The sequence below is a fragment of the Salvia miltiorrhiza genome, chromosome 3 (genome assembly GCF_028751815.1).
Source record: "Salvia miltiorrhiza cultivar Shanhuang (shh) chromosome 3, IMPLAD_Smil_shh, whole genome shotgun sequence".
NCBI classification, from domain to species: Eukaryota; Viridiplantae; Streptophyta; class Magnoliopsida; order Lamiales; family Lamiaceae; genus Salvia; species Salvia miltiorrhiza.
In genome coordinates, this window is record NC_080389.1 from 17,226,485 (window position 1) to 17,245,393 (window position 18,909).

Genomic DNA, 18,909 nt, shown 5'->3' on the forward strand with positions numbered 1-18,909 from the left:
CTATTCCAACAGTGTAACAAGCCTAAGCCTATAATAAGTGAAAAAGGATAAGAGAAGTATAGTATACACTTTTTTTTCGTGAAAGCTGAAGTAGATTGATGAACTTCTTTTTTTGTGTACAAAAGTCAACTCAATTTGTATCTACCCCCTCCCCCCACGACCCCCAAAAAAAGTTTGTAATATCAAACACATAGAGGAGTGTCAATTACTCATTTGATATTCTAAATCCCCTACATCCTCCTTCACTCCAAAATAAATTAATAGACTATGTTATTATGAAAGATTGTGCTGGTTTTGCCCCCATATTTTTCCAATTGGATAATTTTCTAAGAAGAATTAAGAAAAATATAGCAATATATTGAAGATCTTACTAGGATAAAATTGTAGTGGAAACACATAAGAAAACTATATTGATAAATCTTCAAATAAATGTGAGGTAAAGTCATACTTGTACATAAATTAGATTGTTCCACTGTGAAACATGTAATTTATGTGTGTCGTGGGTTTCTTAATTAACTACTGGAGTTGATATCTTGGGAAAATCTTGAGTTCAAAAAGCAAAAATTGATGCTATCTATAGTTAATATTATGGATTTGTTAAGGTATAACATGTATTGTGTTTCTTTTGTATTGTTGATTTATAGGGGAGTACAAATGAATTGCACAATGATGAAGAGCTTGCTAGATGGCTGCTGTGGAAGAAAGCAAGATTGTAGAAGGATGGAACTACTGACAGTGAGAATTTGAAGATTGCCATGCAGAAAATAGTATTACTCTATTTATTCATTTATGGAATTTAATTACAGTTGTCAATTTAGTACTGATTTTAATCAACATTTTCTTTGCACTTAATAGGATGAATACATACGCGAAAATGAGTAAGGGACACTTGAATCAGAAGAAGGTTCAAGTGATTTACTTTCACTTGCCCTCGATAAACCAGAACATGCTAGTTGTGAGCGAGAAAAAGGGGCATGGGTAAAGCCCAAAACCTACTTCCATACTGCTAAAGGAACTCGACGAGCAGCTACTCAAGCTTCATGTGCTGAAATGGAAGAAGCAAAGAAAAAGATAGATGAACAAGCTACCCAGATTCAGGTTTTGGATAAAGAAGTACATGAGTTAAAGAGTAAAATGGCTAAGTTTGAATGTAAGATGGGTGACAATGACAAAGAGTCTGAAGAAATTGGTAGTTGTTCGGTGATAAAGATTGTAGCTCATGAAAAACATATGGAGTCTCATGATACCATATGTATTGGAAAATCAGACTTCTTGCAGGTACGTGTAGTTATTTTGATTAAATAGTGCCTGCACGGAATTATATTTTAATGAAACTTTATTTAATATGTAGGGGAGAGAGGTGAAGTTACTTCTACAAGCCTCCAAAAAGCTTGTAGCTTATGGAACGGTATTTGTTGTTGGTGCTGTCCTACATGGCTCGTCAATGCCTGCAGATTGCTTTCGCGTTTCGATTGACGAAGTAGTTGATGTGAATGTACGACTACCATTTCATGTTTCAGATAATATAGAGACAGTTGGCGATGTAGTAGGAACATATGTGGCTTGGCCTAGTGATTTGGTTGTGGCAAGATCTAATGAGGTACTTTTTGTGAATTTTATGTTTTCTTATACTTTTTTTAGGGAATTGTTCTATATTCACTCTAACATTAACTATTTAGACACAAGAAAAGAAAAGAAGTGCAAAAAAGTTGTCTTTGGGAAATCAAGATTTGATTGTCAGCTTGTCCTTATTGCCTTCATCATTGATGGCATTGTACTGTTTGTTTGAGAAATCTTACACGGATGATGGGCTACGTGCAGGTTACATTGGATGCTGAACTTTTTGGGCATGATTCGAAACTTTACATTCTTAAGAAGTTTGATTTAGTTCCATTTTGTAACATGCAACTAATAACGGGAAGTTGCATTGTGGCATATATTTGGTAAGACCTCGCAAATTCTATATGTTTATTTATGAATGACAGGTTCATATAATTGCTACATTTTTATTGGCAAGCATTTGTATAGCAACATGAGAGAAAATAGTGCAGCTTCCAAGTTTTTATTTGTGAATCCATTTGCCGTAGAACATGGAGTGAAGCAAGAGGATAGAACACGCGCATTGTCAGAGAGATTACTTGAGGTTGCTGCATCAGATTTACTCATATTTGTGCCTTGCAACGTGAGGTAAGTGAACAAGTATATAAAATAGTTAGTATCCCGTATGTTTTCGGCCTGGCAATTTGACATGCATATCAAATAGTGGGCATTGGATTCTGACAATCATTTAAGATGAAAAAGGACAAGCTTTTTCTAATGGATCCTCTAGTCATCGTAATAAGGACAACATATGAAAGTTTGTCGTCGACACGTAAGTTTTGGATTATACAACTAATTAATCATCTCTTTCATTTTATTAGATGTTAATGTTAATTTTATATAAATTTCATTTCAAGTGCGATAAGTATGGTCACTGCCAAAAACGGATAGAAAAAAAAAACAAAAACAAATTGGGAAGTTATAAAGGTATGTATGCTTAATTTACTGATTAGTTTTGGGCAGTTTATTTGATGTTAATGTTAAAGTTATATAAATTAGAATCATGTTTTGGTTGGATAGTTGGTAAAATGCAGCCTTGCCATTTTATTTCTATAATAATTATAGGGTGCTGCTAGGGGTGGTAAACCGGTGTCGGTTTTTTGGTTAAAACCGTAACCGAACCGAAAAAATCGATTATCGGTTAACCGATAACCGGTTTTTCCCGGTTCGGTTCGGTTATCGGTTAGCACTTTCCCAGTAAACCGGCTAATCGGTTTAACCGGTCGGTTAACCGGTTAAACCGATTAACCAGTTTTTTTAAATTTAATTAATTTAGGGTAATAGGGTTTAGGCATTAGCGGCTGCGGTTCCCACTTCTTAAACCCAAAACTGTTCCAGCCGCCTCCCATCCCCGCCTTCCTGTCCTGTTCGGACTGTTTCCACCCGCCTCCTCCACGGTTCCCTCCGGCCTCCCATCCCCGCCTCCCACCGGCACCGGCGCCGCTGCCTCTCCCATCGGCAGTCCCAGCAGCAACAGCAGCAGTACAGCAGCAGCAGAAGGCAGCACCGGTCGTCCCTTGCACCGGGCGCCTTCTCCGCTTGGTTCCTCCCTCCGACAGCAGCAGCAGCACTTTGTCGGCGTCGCTCAGTTTGCCAGGCTCGCCTATTCCCTCGTTTTTCCCTCCGTCAGCAGCAGCTCCTCCATTGTTAAAGGTATTACAAATATTACAAAGTGAGTTTACTTTAGTTTAAGTATTCACTCAGCCACAAGCTAGTTTACTTTAGTTTAGTGTAATTTAGTATTTTGTTGTCACTGACCAAGTAAATTCTGCTAAAAAAACACTGTTCCAATCAAAGACTTCATTAATATCATCTAATAATCTCATATCACTGCCTAGAAAAACTATCTTTATGAATATGTGAATATCCTCATTTATTTTCACTTAACTATTCTTTGATTACCATAGTAGATCTTGATTAATTAAAAATACTAGATCCTTGCAATTGTGAAATTTATGTGTATATATGTATATTTCGCCTTGCTAACTGTTTCCGACTTTCTTTCTAATAATTTACTTTAGTGGAAGGAAACAAGAAAAGATTTATGTTGTATTCATTGAAATATATTTGCATGTACAAAATTGAGTAACTGATCTTTCAATAGGAGTTGTACTTTGCAAACTGTCTTCGTGGGTCTTAATCTACGTGTTTAAATATAGGAGTTTACTGTATTATTGTCATTCGTATGCTCATAATTCGTATCCAAGTAATAAGTTGACGAACTTCTTGATTAGATGGAGAGAATTGAAGATGGATCACAATCGATCACACAACAAGCTAGCAACAGGCTTGGAATTGAAGACGATGATATGTTTGAAGAGGTTGAAATACGTGAACTAGAGGGTGATGATGAAGAACCAAAGGCAAAAAAATCTAGGAAATCTTCTGGGACAAGGTCCAATGTTTGGGCTGATTATATTCAGGTTATGGACGGAGAAGGGGATGAAAAGATTAAGAAAGGGAAATGCAAGCGTTGTGGCAGACTAATAAGGGTTGATCCGAATAGAAACGACACCACTGCTTTGAAGAATCATACTACTTCGTGCCTGAAGAAGCATCAAGCAACAGCTAGTCAATTGGTTCTCAACTTACAACCCACTACTGATGGAATGGGATCGTTGACAAGTTGGAAATTCGATCAAAATGTCGTTAGAATGGCATTGTGTCAGATGATCATCATGGATGAACTTCCATTTAGATTTGTCGAGCGTGAGGGGTTCAAGATGTTTATAGAGGCTGCATGTCCTATGTTCAAGATCTCGCGCAGAAAAACAGTAAGAGCTGCTTGTATGAGATTGAAGGCTATTTTGAAAACTTTTTTTCAAGCTAAAGGCATGGGACGAATGTCGATCACGACTGATTGTTGGACAGGGATCAACAACATAAATTTTATTTGTGTCACAGCACATTGCATCGACAAGGACTGGAAATTGCATAAACAGATAATCAGTTTTCGCAAGTGCACTAGTCACACAGGCGATAATCTTGCTACTGCAATCATATCATCCGTGGAGGAGTGGGGCTTGCATAAGGTACTCTGTTGCACGATGGACAATGCAACGACAAATGATGCTGCAATTAGGTTCATGAAGCCAGACTTTGAGAGGTGGGGGACAAGTGTTGTTGGTGGCAAGTATTTGCACTTGCGTTGTGTTGCTCACATCCTAAACTTAATTGTGAAGGAGAGATTGGATGAGATTGGCATGTCCGTGAGACGAGTTAGAGAAGCCATCAAATGGATAAAGGCATCACCATCTAGAGCGGATAAGTTTAGAGGTTATGTGGAGGCCTTGAAGATTGCTTGCAGCAAGTCTTTGACTTTGGATGTGCCGACGAGATGGAACTCTACATATTTGATGCTCGAGTCTGCTGTGCCATATGTTGAGGTCTTCAATCTACATGTGAATGTAGTTAAGGAATTTGTACATGATTTGAATCAAAAGAAGTACAAAGACATGACAATTGGAGTTCCTGACAGCAATGATTGGGCTAAAGTGAGGATGATTTGTGATTATTTGGGCAGATTTTATGATTTGACACTTCTCGTCTCAGGTACCACTTATGTCTTAGTCAATTTATTTTTCAAGGAAATAAGCAAGTCTTTTATTTCATGATTTGACACTTCTCTTCTCAGGTACCACATATGTCTCTGCCCATTTGTTTTTCAAGAAAATGTGCTCTATCTTTGAGTTCATTACTCAGTTACAGAGGGACACCGATACTGAGATTAGGGCCATGGCCAATGAGATGAAGGACAAGCTTGGAAAGTATTGGTTGGAAATTGATGAGATGAACCCAAGAATGAACAAGTTGTTCTACATTGCTGCATTGTTGGATCCGAGACAGAAGATAACACATGTGGAAAAGTGCTTGAAGAAAGTTTATGCTCCGCAACTCATTGAATGAGTTATTTGAGTATTACAAGAAACAACTTGCTTCAACTGATCATGAAGCACTTGCGAATGCACCTACTTCAGTTCAAATTGAACCTCGAGTTAGTGGTGCTCGAAGTCATGTTGATGTTATTTCTGATGATAGTGAAGATGAAGATTCAGGCGATATGTCAGAGATTACTGTGTACTTTGCTGAAAAGAAATACAAGCACAAAGATATTGAGGGGGATCAGTTTGATATCCTACAGTGGTGGTCCAAAAATAGCCCACACTTCCCTATTCTATTCGAGATGGTGAGGGACATCATGGCTATCCCTATATCGAGCGTTGCTTCTGAGCCTGCATTTAGCACGGGTAGTCGTGTTTTATCTAAATTTAGAAGCTCGTTGACTGTTAATATGGTGGAGGCTTTGATATGCGCTGAGGATTGGCTCAAAACTAGTTCGTCGGATAAATTTCTCCAAGATGAAGAAGATGTGTCTGAGACTGAGTTAGAGAAGGAGTTTGAATCGGGTGAGTACTTTAATGTCTTATAAACTATAAAATTCAAATCATTACAATTTACAAATATGTTGATCATTCTTTTTGTTTAATTTTAAAAAATTAACAGTTTTGACACAACTTGGGATGAGTGGAGGACATAGAGTTCATGGAGAAAGTAGTGGAGATGTTCCTAGTCAGACAAACCGAAGTGTCTTACCATGAATCCATTTCTTTGTTGTTTGTGTTGAGTGTTGAACTTTAGACTTGTGTTACTTTATATTATGTTATGTTTGTTGCATTGTTGGTGGAGTTTAGATTAATTTTATTAGACTTTTTTATGGATTGAAAGTAATTGACTTATTATTGTTGTTTTTGGGTTTTGGCTATAATGTGAGTTAATATTGTTGTCTAGGTTGGGAATTAATTTATTATCATTGTTCTTTTTTTTTTAATATAAATTACATGTGTCTATAAATTTTTTTTTGTTATAAATTATCACAAGTTATGAATTGGTGCAGTGGATAAGTTCTCATTCTTTCTTTCAAAGGTCATGAGTTCAAATCCTATTGCACACATTTCATAAATTTGAATTGTTTAAAATAAAAATCGATTAATTCGGTTACCCGAATTAACCGGTTAATTCTGCCAAATTGAGAAACTGTGTATTAATCGGTTTTGACCGGTTAACCGATTAACCGATTCGGTTATCGGTTAGAGAAATTCCTCTTAATCGGTTCCGGTTAACCGGTAAATCGGTTCGATTTTAACCGAACCAATCGGTTTACCAGCCGTAGGTGCTGCACAACCTGATGACAAGCAATGTGGCTATTTTGTGATGAGGTTTATGAGAGATATTATCGAAGGGTTTCAAAATGCAGCAGCCTCTACTTTTCACTTGTCATCACTGGTATTAAATATATATACTTGAATATTGTCTAAACATATATTAGTAGTTATTAATAAAATATATTGGTGATCTTGTTTGTATTCGTAGTTTAAAGGTGTTACTGCTTATTCTCAAAATCAACTCAACGAGGTCCGTGAAGAATGAGCAACATGTGTGATAAATCATGCATTGGATGGATAGGTACGTTTAAAGTTTAATTATTCTGAGTGGTGTGTCCATTTTTTTAGGGAAATGGTTATGATGTATTGGGCTCGGGGGAGTTGGAATGCCTTCTTACTTTTTTGGTTTTGGGAGACTATGGTTGTGAATTGCACTCGATAAAAAACTATCTAATATGATTGAATTGAGGTTTGAGTATTGATGCACTTGTGATTCTCCTATGTTCTTGAGTCCTATGGTTGTCGAACTGTTGTCGATTGAAGGGTCTTCGCTTGGTTTAGCTTTCATGTGCAGCTGTTTCTGGATACTATCTGTTTCATTGCTACTGGATATTGTTTGTTGGGTGTGTTTTATGTCACTAGTATATTTTTTGATTTTGAGTTGATCACATAGTTAAAGTTATTGAATGCTTTATCATTCGTCACTTCGTGGTGTGGCTGCAAACTCGTGTTTTTTGTTTCTGACAAGTAATGTTAACTGTTGTATTCTCCTACAGATGCTTTACATGAAGTGAAAAAGAGACGTGACAGGAGAAAGGTTATTCGGATCGAGATGGCTATCTATCAAGCTAGTTGCATCATTTTGTAAACTTTGTTTGGACGTACGACTGATAGAATATGTGTTTTTGTTAACTCTATTTTGGATGATGATTGTATGAATATTTCAGATGGTATATGGCATGATTAATGGATGGTTTTTATTATTTTGTTGTATTAGAATTATAATTAAAAGCTGTCTATAGCATACATAACGAAAACTAAAAAAATATACATAACGGCTACAACCGTTATGTATAAAAGCAAACATAACATAAAAAAGAGTAATCTAAACAACAATTTGACGTTATTATAACATTCAAAGATCACACAGAAAAGTGTAATATATATGAAAAAAACCGTTATGTATAAATAAATAGATAACATATAAATAGAAAATTTAATTACAGACGAAAACGTTATGTATAATAATAGTTATAGATAACGATTGCCAAACGTTATTATATCGAAAAACCGTTATGTATATCTGTATGCATAACGGTGAATATCAGACTTTCATGATGGTCGGAAACGTTATCTATAACACTTATAGATAACGGATTATCCACGTTACTTATATATAAAAAACCGTTATGTATATGTCTATACATAACGGTGAAATTTAAACTTTCATAACGGTTGGATACGTTATGTATAATGCTTAAAGATAACGGAAATTCCAACGTTATTTATTTAAAAACTGTCGTTATGTATAACGATATAGATAACAGAGAAATATAAACTTTCATTACGGTCTGAAACGTTATGTAAAAGACCCATAGATAACGGATTATCAGGTGTTATTTATTTATGGATAACCGTTATGTATAATAGTGTAGATAACGTAAAAATATCTGTTATGTATGAGCGCCACATACATAACACCACTATACTTTACGCAAGTTTTTTCACATAGATAACGGATAAAATTTGTTATGTATGCGCGTTTTGGGGTAGTGGGAGACTATTTTGTTTTTTCCTTATGGCGCGAATGGTGATACTAATAGCCTCATTAGTGCCTTAATACGACAAATCTTAGAACGGATGGTACGAATTCATACCATTTGTTTCAAATCTTCTTAAATATTTGAATTTGCATCTCATAACTCTCATAGATCTGTAACTCTTGAAACTCATTAGAGAGAGAGAGAGAGAGAGCAACTAAAAAGAGAAAGAGATAGAGCATCGGTGGAGGCGCAGCGGGGAAACTAGGGTTTCAAAGAGAGAAAGTGTGAAAGTAAGGAAAACATGTGCTTTTTTACATATATAAAAGAAACGGTGGAGTAATTCCGTCCAAAATATTAAAATTTGGTTATATTTTATTAAAATTATATTTGAAAGATAATTATTAACTTTTACTATTTTATATGATTGGTACGAAAGTCGGCTGTTTCGTTATAAGGTTAAAATGAAATATGTAAAGATGCGTATAAAGAAATTACAACGTTCGAAAAATATTGTTCATGCGAAGCCCCATAAAATTGCATAAGTTGAAAAAAGAAAAGGTAAAAGTTGTAGAAAGCGAGAACTTCATAACTTTTCTAGATTTCAGAAATCTTAATTTGCATTTCTACTTTCTTCAAATTGTAAAAGAGATCATAAAATGAAAAATACACGAGACCCCGTTTAAAAAGGAAGTAGAAAATGTATCATTTATTTGATATATAAAATTAATTAGATACAACAATAAGAAGTAACATTAAACATGGATTGATGCTAATGAGTGAAATATGTTGGAATTATTCAAAGATATAAAGATTAAATGTTTTGCTTATGAGGCTTCGATGTGCACCACGTAGTAATTTTGTTTTAATTAGATTTTCGTCAAAAAGATTTTAATGAGACTCAACTCTTAATTAACGTCTTTGTGTTATCAATGAATTGTTAATTTTTCTTTTTCCTTTTTTCTTATAAAATTTTAATTGTGCACTTTATAAAATTTTAATTCAGCAGTGCACAATGTAGTATGATGATGCATCTAGTGTGATGATGCGTCTCGCCTCCGGTTATGGCGGATCAAGTTTGCATCTAGTATGATTATGTGTCCTTTCTCCTTGATCATGGATTTTTGGAGCATCAAGTCTGGGTCTTTTTAGGGTTTTGGTGCGTTAATCCCTGGCCTAGACTTGGTGCGTTAGTCTCTCTTTGTCGTCTTTTTATTTTTGCTCTTTCTTTAATTTGTAATAGATGGATACACTTTTTTCTTTATATGGTGTTTTTTTACTGGGTTTTCGCCGGTAAAATTTTGATGAGGCTCAACCCATTCGTTAGCGTCTCTGTGCTTTTAATGGGTGATTAATTTTTTTTCTTTTTATTTTCTCTAATAAAATTCAATTGAGCAATGCACAGGGCAGTAATATAGATGAAAAAGTGCCAACAAAAAATGGTCATATTTCATCTTTGACTTAAATGCAAATGTACGGAATAAATAATTTTACTAGCTTACTGTAGTCATGTTATAAATGTGAAAGTTTTAAAATAAAATCTCCAAAATAATTTTTATTTGCGGGTTCAACATTCTTTTAAGTTGAAATAACTTACCCATCGCTACATAAAAAATCGCTACATAAAAAATTGTAATAAATTCCTTTTTTTTTCTATGAATTTTCTGCAAAAAAGAAAGTCAAGGATTCAATCATAAACGACTTGTTGAACTCAAAGAAAATATGTAGTATTAATTTGTTATTTCTTAGACTTGCATCATTTATAATGAATGTGGGAGGTAGATAATATTTCCGTTCACCACCGAGAGCATATAATAATTATTTAATTACAAAGAACATGTTACTTTTTTTTAATACGACTCAACTCACCTTTTCTTTTTAACCATTCATTTCTATATAATCACAAACCCAATTCAATCACAACCACTAATTTCTATCTAATTCATATTCATCAACTATTTTTTTAGAATTTGTGTCCGCCAAAAATTATATACTTTTAATGGAGAGAGATAATATATTTTTGGTAATTTGATTTTTGTAACTTCACACATGACAAAAGAAATATTTCTCTTTGAACCATGATTCTCTTGGTGAATAAACGTGGCTTGCGAATTTACAAGTTTTACCTTTAATTCCTATTTTCGGATTGGGGCCAACAAGTTAAAAATAAATATCCCTAATTCAATTCCCACAAAATAGTACATTCCTTGTCTCAATTCTTAGAATTGGAAAAACCCGAAAGAGGTACCAAAAATTTCAATTCCTCATACTTGAAATGAATGAACTACTTTCTCAAAGAAGAGGAAGAATTGAATGAACAACAGATGCCCAACTTAATAAATCCTAATCCTCCAGTTATAAAAGAACTTTCATACTGTGTATCATTGCATTTATGATTTTACAATAGATTAATTATGAAAAACAAACATACCACTGAGGAAATCACTGCTCCTCCAAAAAAATTAGCCTCATATGGTTTTTCAAAATATAGCAGAACAAAGCACATGGATTTGGAAACACACTCAAAAATCCCAATCCCATTTTTGGAGTATTAACTCAGAGTCACATGATAAATTAAATGATTTAGGTGTCCTTACATCTAACTCATGCAATGCTAATTAAAACTTTAACCAACCACGCCACGCGTCTCTCAATGCCAGCACCAGGGGCATTAACGACAATTTTTTCCTCTCAAAGGTGTGATGAAAGGTAATCTCTACTAAAGTGTCTCTTTTTTTGTTTGAAAACTTCTTCGAGATAGGATTCCTATCAAAGAAAATCAGAGAAAAAAAGTTGATGATCAATACACTGGTTGCATTGTATGCTCAAGAAGTCCTGAAATAGCTTCACACTTGATGGTTGAGTGTCATCTTGCTACTCAATTGGTCCATGGTAAAAATGTGGCTAAGTTGCTCTTTAAAATACACAAGTGTATAATAATTTTGATTTTTTTCATCTCAGAAGGCCAGGGAAGAGAGGAAAAACAAGTATTTAATCTAATTTGTCAATGTAATATGTGGAGGATTTAAAAGGCGAGAAATGATCTCATTTTCAATAAAGGTGTTTAGGATATTACTAAAATTGTGAAATGTGCGAAGATTAATTTTTAGAATGATTGAAACCAGGGGGCTTAGCCCAATGGCCACCGGGTCCTCACTTAAGTGAAGTGACCCGGGTTCGATCCCTCTTGGGAGCGAATTGGAGATGGGAGATATAAGGTGGATCTTGGTGAATGGAGAGATAAGGTGGTTCTTGGAGTGGATGAGAAACTAATTACTAACATCTAACATGACTTTGCCCGATCAAAAAAAAATTTTTAGAATGATTGTACGTACATTTCCCTTGCTCGTTTTGCTAGTCCTTGAGCGATTAATATTGTCGCCCGAGAGATTGTATTTTCATCTAAATTATAGTTTCAATTTTTCTGATTGTTAACATTTTCTCTTTTTGTGTATGGGTGTAGTACCCTCAATATATTTCAGTTTTGACCTTATAAAAAAAGAAAGAAAAGAAAAACAGACATGCCCTCTGAGAACCTTTCCTGATTACCCCTAATCTTACTGCATTTGGTAATTTTGCAAGAAAATTGTCCCAACTCCCATCCAAAATAACTATAGTAAATTTCAAACCTTATTTAAATCATAATTAGCATAATTAGTTACAATAATTGTATAAATTTCTTGCCACCTCAATTTCTGAATGCACATAACTACAAGCCGTCCCTTCCTAGCAAAAGCGCAGAACAAAAGCACATGCCTCTGCCCATTTTCATAAATAATATACCAACAATTTTTATTGTTTTCTTCCAAATTATAATAAATAAAATGAATAGAATTAATGGTAGATACAAAAGGGGAAAATACAAGAAATTATCATTTAATAATCTATGCCCTTTCCCTGTAGTGTTGGCACCTCCTTCCCTCCTCCATATATACTGCCTTCATCTCTGCCAATTCTCCCACTCCTCTCACTCCTCATTTTCTCTCTCTTCCTCCTCCTCCCACCCACATTCTGCTCAGTGTGAGTTTACAATCAGAAAACATAGCCATTGTTGATAAACAAGCCACATTGAGCAGAAAACAGATCTGTAACTTTAGCTTGAATTTCCACTACCATTTCTAAGATATTTTATATTTTTTCTAACTCGTGATTTGGGGAAAGTGAAAACAGAAGATTTTCTAATGGAGAAATCTGTGGGGCTCTGTTTTTCAATGGCTCCCCTGTTTTTGCTGGTTGGTTTTCTGGCGCCGCTGGCATTGGCCGGCCACAACTACGGCGACGCTCTAAGCAAGAGCATTCTCTTCTTCGAGGCGCAGAGATCTGGTTACTTGCCCGGCAACCAAAGAGTGCGGTGGAGGGGTAATTCCGGCCTAAATGATGGAAAAACTAGCGGGGTATGCTTTTCCTCTTCTTCATTTTTTTTTGTTCTAAATCCTTTTGCGAATTGGGGGTAATTTTTTTGCATGGGGGTTTTAATCGCAGGTGGATTTGGTTGGAGGATACTACGATGCAGGAGACAACGTGAAATTCGGGCTGCCGATGGCGTTCACCATTACTATGATGTCGTGGAGCATCCTTGAATACGGGAAGCAAATGGCTGCCAGTGGTGAGCTAGGGCACGCCATTGATGCTGTTAAGTGGGGCACTGATTACCTCATCAAAGCCCACCCCCAACCTGATGTCCTCTATGGCGAGGTACCCTCTCTCTCTCTCTCTCTCTAGAATGAGCAGCAGCTAATTCAAATTAAGAACTACTCCATGTCTCAAAATTTGTTTGCAATCACACAGTTCTTTCTCAGTGGACTGTTGCCAAATGTTGTTTTCAATTGACCGAGACAATTTCGTTTTCGCCACAAAAAAGCATTTTCATTAAATACCATTAAAATCTAGTCATTTTAAATAATTCATTAACTTTAAACTTATTTTATCATTCAAATACTTAATCTGATGTTTTGTTTAATTTTCTTCAATATATTTAGAAATTTATGTGTTCTTAATTTTTTAGGTGGGAGATGGAAACACCGACCACTACTGCTGGCAGAGGCCGGAAGACATGACGACGTCGCGAGCTGCTTACAGAATCGACCCGAGCCGCCCGGGATCGGACCTCGCCGGAGAGACCGCCGCCGCCATGGCCGCCGCTTCGATGGTGTTCCGCCGCTACAACTCCGCATACTCGGCGGAGCTGCTCAAACATGCGTACCAGGTGAGCTGATTTTCCCCTTTTTCGGCCTCGCATTTATGATTTGTTGCTTAGCCAGAGGCACCGATTGAGCTGCAGTGTAACTACCCCTTGCTCAGTGAGTGATGGTCTGTGGGGTCACACTCTCTGCGCACTTTAGCTAGCGGTTGGGTGTGCGCACGTTAGTGAAACGGCCGCAGTTATTAGGCAGTTACGTTTAGCTCAGCTTTTTTGTCAGGCTGGTTGGTGTCGGTGCACTGTAGCAAGTATATAGCCTCTTAAATAGCCATAAAATATAAAAAAATATTTTAAATTGAATGGAACTAAATCGACGTTTATATAAATGACAACATGGTTGCTTTTCTTAATTATTGATGACTTCAAATAGGAGATAAATAAAATTGAGCAGTTTTCTTTTTGGCATATCATATTTTAATATGCTGATAATCTATGAGAGAGAGAGAGCCTTTTAGAATAATCTCACGCTCCAATTTTGTCATTATTGAGATGGCTAAGGATTTCATGCTGTTGTTTAAAAATTATAATCCAGTCCTCACGAAATTACCTTTTTATTAATATTTCAAAATACAGTTTGTTTTTTTAATTTGAATTGTCTTTAAATTTTCTTTTATTAAGATGATTTTATTCAACAATTAAAGTAATACGTGGAGAATAAATAAGGATGAAATAGAATAATTGTATATAAATTATATTTTTAAAGAATAATAAAACATATTTTTAAATATATATGAAAAATAAAAATAGACTATTTCAATAGGAAGAATGGAGTATTGATTAATTGTTTTGTGTTTGTGGTGTGTTTCAAGTTGTGTGTGAAATAAAATAAATCAATCCCAAACCTTCCAAACTTTTATTTAGGGAGTAGTTTTAAATGTTGTGAATTCCTTCTAATATAGAAGCAGCATTTAATGGGGCTCGGTAAATATTTCGGCGCATAAAATGGACTCGTGGTGGGGTCGGGTTCCTACCGCATATCACGGGCATTGTTCCACACCTATATTAAATCTCAGCCGTCTATCACACCGAAGATCGGGCATGTCACGTGACACACCTGTCGGTGGCCGCTGTGCCCACACACAGACAATCACCTCTCTCACTATGTCGAAAATACCCCTCGCAGATCTGAATTGGGATAACTAACTCGCTTCCCTTCGTTTGATTTCAGCTCTTCGATTTCGCGGACAAATACAGGGGCAAATATGACAGTAGCATCACAATCGCGCAGAAGTACTACCGATCTGTCAGTGGATACGCGGTACGTGATTCTACCACTCTCGATTATATTTCTAGCAGTAATGTTCTGGGCGAAAATTAATACATTCTCAGTCTCCCACAAAAATAGTCCCATTTAATTTTAATATTTTGGGTGAAAATTAGTAATAACCGTTTTGTTAAATTAGTATGTGGAAAGTTGTAAATTTTATATTTTTATAAAAACATGTAAAATAATTTTAAATAAAGGAACAAAAGGTCCTTAGACGTGACCGAATTTGCATGGTCGGCCAACAAAATATATTTCGAGCATAGTGCCACTGATTTCACGTAAATACCGTCTCTTTCGAAGGCTATTTTGGCCCTTCTCTTAAAATTGGGTTTTGCCTATATATTTTTATAAAATGAATAATTTTTACATATGCATTATCATATAATGATCATTTTGCTAAATAATTTAGTTTTGCTCACTTTTTTTAGGATGAATTGTTGTGGGGAGCTGCATGGATGTACAAGGCAACAAACAATGCGTACTACTTGAATTACCTTGGGAAGAACGGTGATGCCCTCGGCGGAACTGGGTGGGCCATGACTGAATTCGGCTGGGATGTTAAGTACGCTGGTGTACAAGCCCTTGTTGCCAAGGTACAACATACAATGCTAGCTCCCAATTTCAATTGATGTCAAGTTCTTGGACTTCAATGTTTCACACACTTTAAATTCAAGGATTCTATTTATTTCCTAATGTAGTAAGTACTAGTAAGTAGTAACCGTGTGGGTTTTGACACATAAAAGGTTATTGGTGGTAGAAAAGTTGGCCCCCTAAGGCCAAGACTTCATTTTTATTACTGCTAGTTTTCCCTCTGTGCTATGCACGACAATGGATATGGCAAATGAAATAGTTATAGGATAGGGATCATGTCTTACTCGACAGTTTTGCAAGTTGCTAAGTTGGGAGTTTTTTCTTTCGATTTCTTTGTGCAGTTCTTGATGGCAGGGAAAGGTGGGAGATACACTCCTGTGTTTGAGAAGTACCAAGAGAAGGCGGAGTTCTTCATGTGTTCGTGTTTGGGCAAGGGCAACCGCAATGCTCAAAGGACTCCGGGAGGGCTCATTTTCAGGCAGAGATGGAACAATATGCAGTTTGTGACGAGTGCTTCATTTCTCATGACTGTCTACTCCGATTACCTAACATCTGCTGGCAAGTCCCTTAGGTGTGCAAGTGGCAACGTCTCGCCTTCTCAGCTTCTCTCCTTTGCTCAATCTCAGGTAAAGATAGCACAATTCTAGATCAACAGCTTCTTGCCCACATGGTCCAAGATATATAAAGACTCGTCTGTCTGTGCTTCAATAATGTAGGTGGACTACATTCTCGGTGACAACCCACGAGCCACAAGCTACATGGTTGGATATGGTAACAACTACCCGAGACAAGTGCACCACAGGGCTTCATCTATTGTGTCGTACAAGGTGGATCCTACATTCGTTACCTGCAGGGGAGGGTACGCCACCTGGTTTAGCAGGAAGGGGAGCGATCCCAATCTTCTCACTGGCGCCATTGTTGGAGGCCCTGATGCTTATGACAATTTTGCTGATCAGAGAGACAACTATGAGCAAACCGAGCCTGCAACTTACAACAATGCTCCACTCCTCGGCATTCTGGCCAGGCTTCATGCCGGTCACAGCGGCTACAACCAACTCCTTCCTGGTTAGTCTAGCTAGTTCAAACACTAAATCATAGTTCCTTTGATTTTGATGGTTTGTTGATTGCTGAATTTTGCTTGCATTTCTTGTATCAGTGGAGCTTCCTGCTCTTAAGCCAATTGCTGCTCATCCGATTCCAGCCACGAAGCCTGTGGTGAAACCCGCTCCAGGTAGCTGTTCTGCTCATTTTTTGCTGCAATGCTAGAGAATAATTCGTGTTACTTGGATTGAAAATTTGACATTTGTGCTTCTATTTGGACAGTTTCGTCTACCAGTTTGATTGCCGTTACTCAGAAGGTTACGGCTTCATGGGTTGCCAAGGGAAAAACTTACTACAGATACTCCACAACCGTCACCAACAAGTCTTCCAAGAACTTGAAGAATTTGAAGCTCTACATTTCCAAGCTCTATGGCCCTGTATGGGGTCTCACAAAGTCCGGTGATTCTTACTCGTTCCCGTCTTGGGTGAACACTCTGGCCGCTGGCAAAAGCATCGAGTTTGTGTATATCCACTCGGCTTCCCAAGCAGTGGTCTCAGTATCAAGCTATACTCTTGTTTAAGAAAGCAAGCACATCATGACACTTCACTCTGGTTTTTTATCGGGTCGTGATCAAGAATTGTGCAGCTATACACGACACGATCCTCCTCAAGGTCTTCTTCCGTTTTTAAAGTTTATTTTGAAGTTTGAGTTTCGGCTGTTGATTGAGATAGGAGTTGAAGATGAAGTTATAGGGTAAATAAGGTTTGAGAAATGGATGAAGAAAGGAGTGAAGAGACGAATTTCAAACAAGTGCTCATCCTCTTTCTTCTCCTCTTCACCAGTCACAGGATAGATTGAGTGAGTGAGATGAGGAGTCAAGATGACTTCTCAAAGAACAAGTTAAAATCCCTTTTTGCTTATTTGTTACTTCATAGCAGGCTTGATTTCCCATTGCGTTTGTCTTTTGTGTTTGATGTTGTAAACTTTACAACATTTCTTGTCTGTCTTCTATATCAATATAGTTTGCACAAAGATTATGTATTTTCAATCTGCCAAGCTAATTTATTGTTTTTGTTCATCTTTTTTTGTTGTTTTCTAGTATAAAGTATTTTCCCCTACACTCTAGCTATTCCTAATCTCGAGATGTAATGTGTCAATATTGGATGCGATTCCTAGCAACCCCCATAAAAATAAAAATAATGATCAAGCAACAGGGTTAACATTCAGCAAGAGTTGCTAATAAACCAATGTACAAACATACAGAGGAGGAGGATAAAAATATAAAACCAAAGGCGCAAAGGTGTGAAATATAATACAGTGAAGCGTATTCACTAGCCCAAGATCTAAACCAAAATGAAGGAATAAAAAGAGAGCTTCAAAGATGATAGAAAAAGGAAAAATATGGAGAGTAGTATTCAAAACTAAAATGGAGAGCTCTGTTTTCTGGTGCCCTCTTGACAGCATACGTAGAGGTATTTAAACTAGAGCTGGCAAAGCGGGCAGGCCAGCCCGGCCCGGTCTGGCCCAGCGGGTTTTTGAGATTGATCGGGCTGGGTCGGTCCGGCCCGAAATTGATCGGGTTACCAATTTTCAGGCCCAGCCCAGCCTCAACCGGTCTATCAAGCGGTCGGGTCAAACCTGTCCAATGATTTTTTTTTCATTAAATCCAGTTTTTATTTTAAAAAAATTAAATAAAATAAATCCAAATAATAATTATTATAAACAAAATAGAAATATAAAATCAAATTTTTGCTAAGCTACCTGCACGAAGAATATGGGTATTGAATGTTACGAGAAAATTAAACATAAAAGGTGTTGCCTACCTCACGTGTGCTTACCTATGTCAAAAAAAATTAAATTTTTATGGTTTCTGCTATGATTAATTATTATGGTTAATTAACAAAAATATATTATTATTTGACGTGCTTCAAAATTTAACTAACAAGATCTAACTATCTAGGTCTCACATGGATCAACAAATTAAGTCAAACTATACTTAGTGGAGAAATATCATATATATAACTTTTTTTATACATATATACACATATATAAAGACTATTATACGAGAGCAGCTGCAATAACATTAAGGTTCCAGCCATCTTTTTATACATATATACACATATATAATGACTATTCATAAATCATAAGCTTCCAGCCGTCTAAGGTTGGAGAAAAAAAATCATTTAATAAGTTAATACTTAAACTCAATATGCCTAAGAATATAATACTTAATTAAAATTAGAATAATAAAAATAAATTTTAAAAATTCAATCGGGCGGGCTTTTTAG

General features: G+C 36.3%; 1 protein-coding gene across 1 annotated transcript; it reads left to right on the forward strand.

The window, feature by feature from the left end:
• Positions 1-12,263: 12,263 nt before the first annotated feature.
• On the forward strand, positions 12,264-17,699 carry LOC131017914 (endoglucanase 6-like). The gene is made up of 9 exons (XM_057946652.1): positions 12,264-12,915; positions 13,004-13,216; positions 13,527-13,727; positions 14,890-14,979; positions 15,417-15,581; positions 15,921-16,205; positions 16,296-16,644; positions 16,736-16,810; positions 16,903-17,699. The coding sequence occupies exons 1-9, from the start codon at positions 12,703-12,705 to the stop codon at positions 17,199-17,201; spliced, it is 1,890 nt and encodes a 629-aa protein (XP_057802635.1). The 5' UTR covers positions 12,264-12,702; the 3' UTR covers positions 17,202-17,699.
• Positions 17,700-18,909: the final 1,210 nt, after the last annotated feature.

Coding starts and splice junctions, on each gene's coding strand:
- LOC131017914 (XM_057946652.1), top strand. CDS start 12,703: ATGGAGAAATCTGTGGGGCTCTGTTTTTCAATGGCTCCCCTGTTTTTG. Junction 16,206..16,295: donor TCTCCTTTGCTCAATCTCAG/GTAAAGATAGCA, acceptor TCAATAATGTAG/GTGGACTACATTCTCGGTGA. Junction 16,645..16,735: donor CTACAACCAACTCCTTCCTG/GTTAGTCTAGCT, acceptor TTCTTGTATCAG/TGGAGCTTCCTGCTCTTAAG.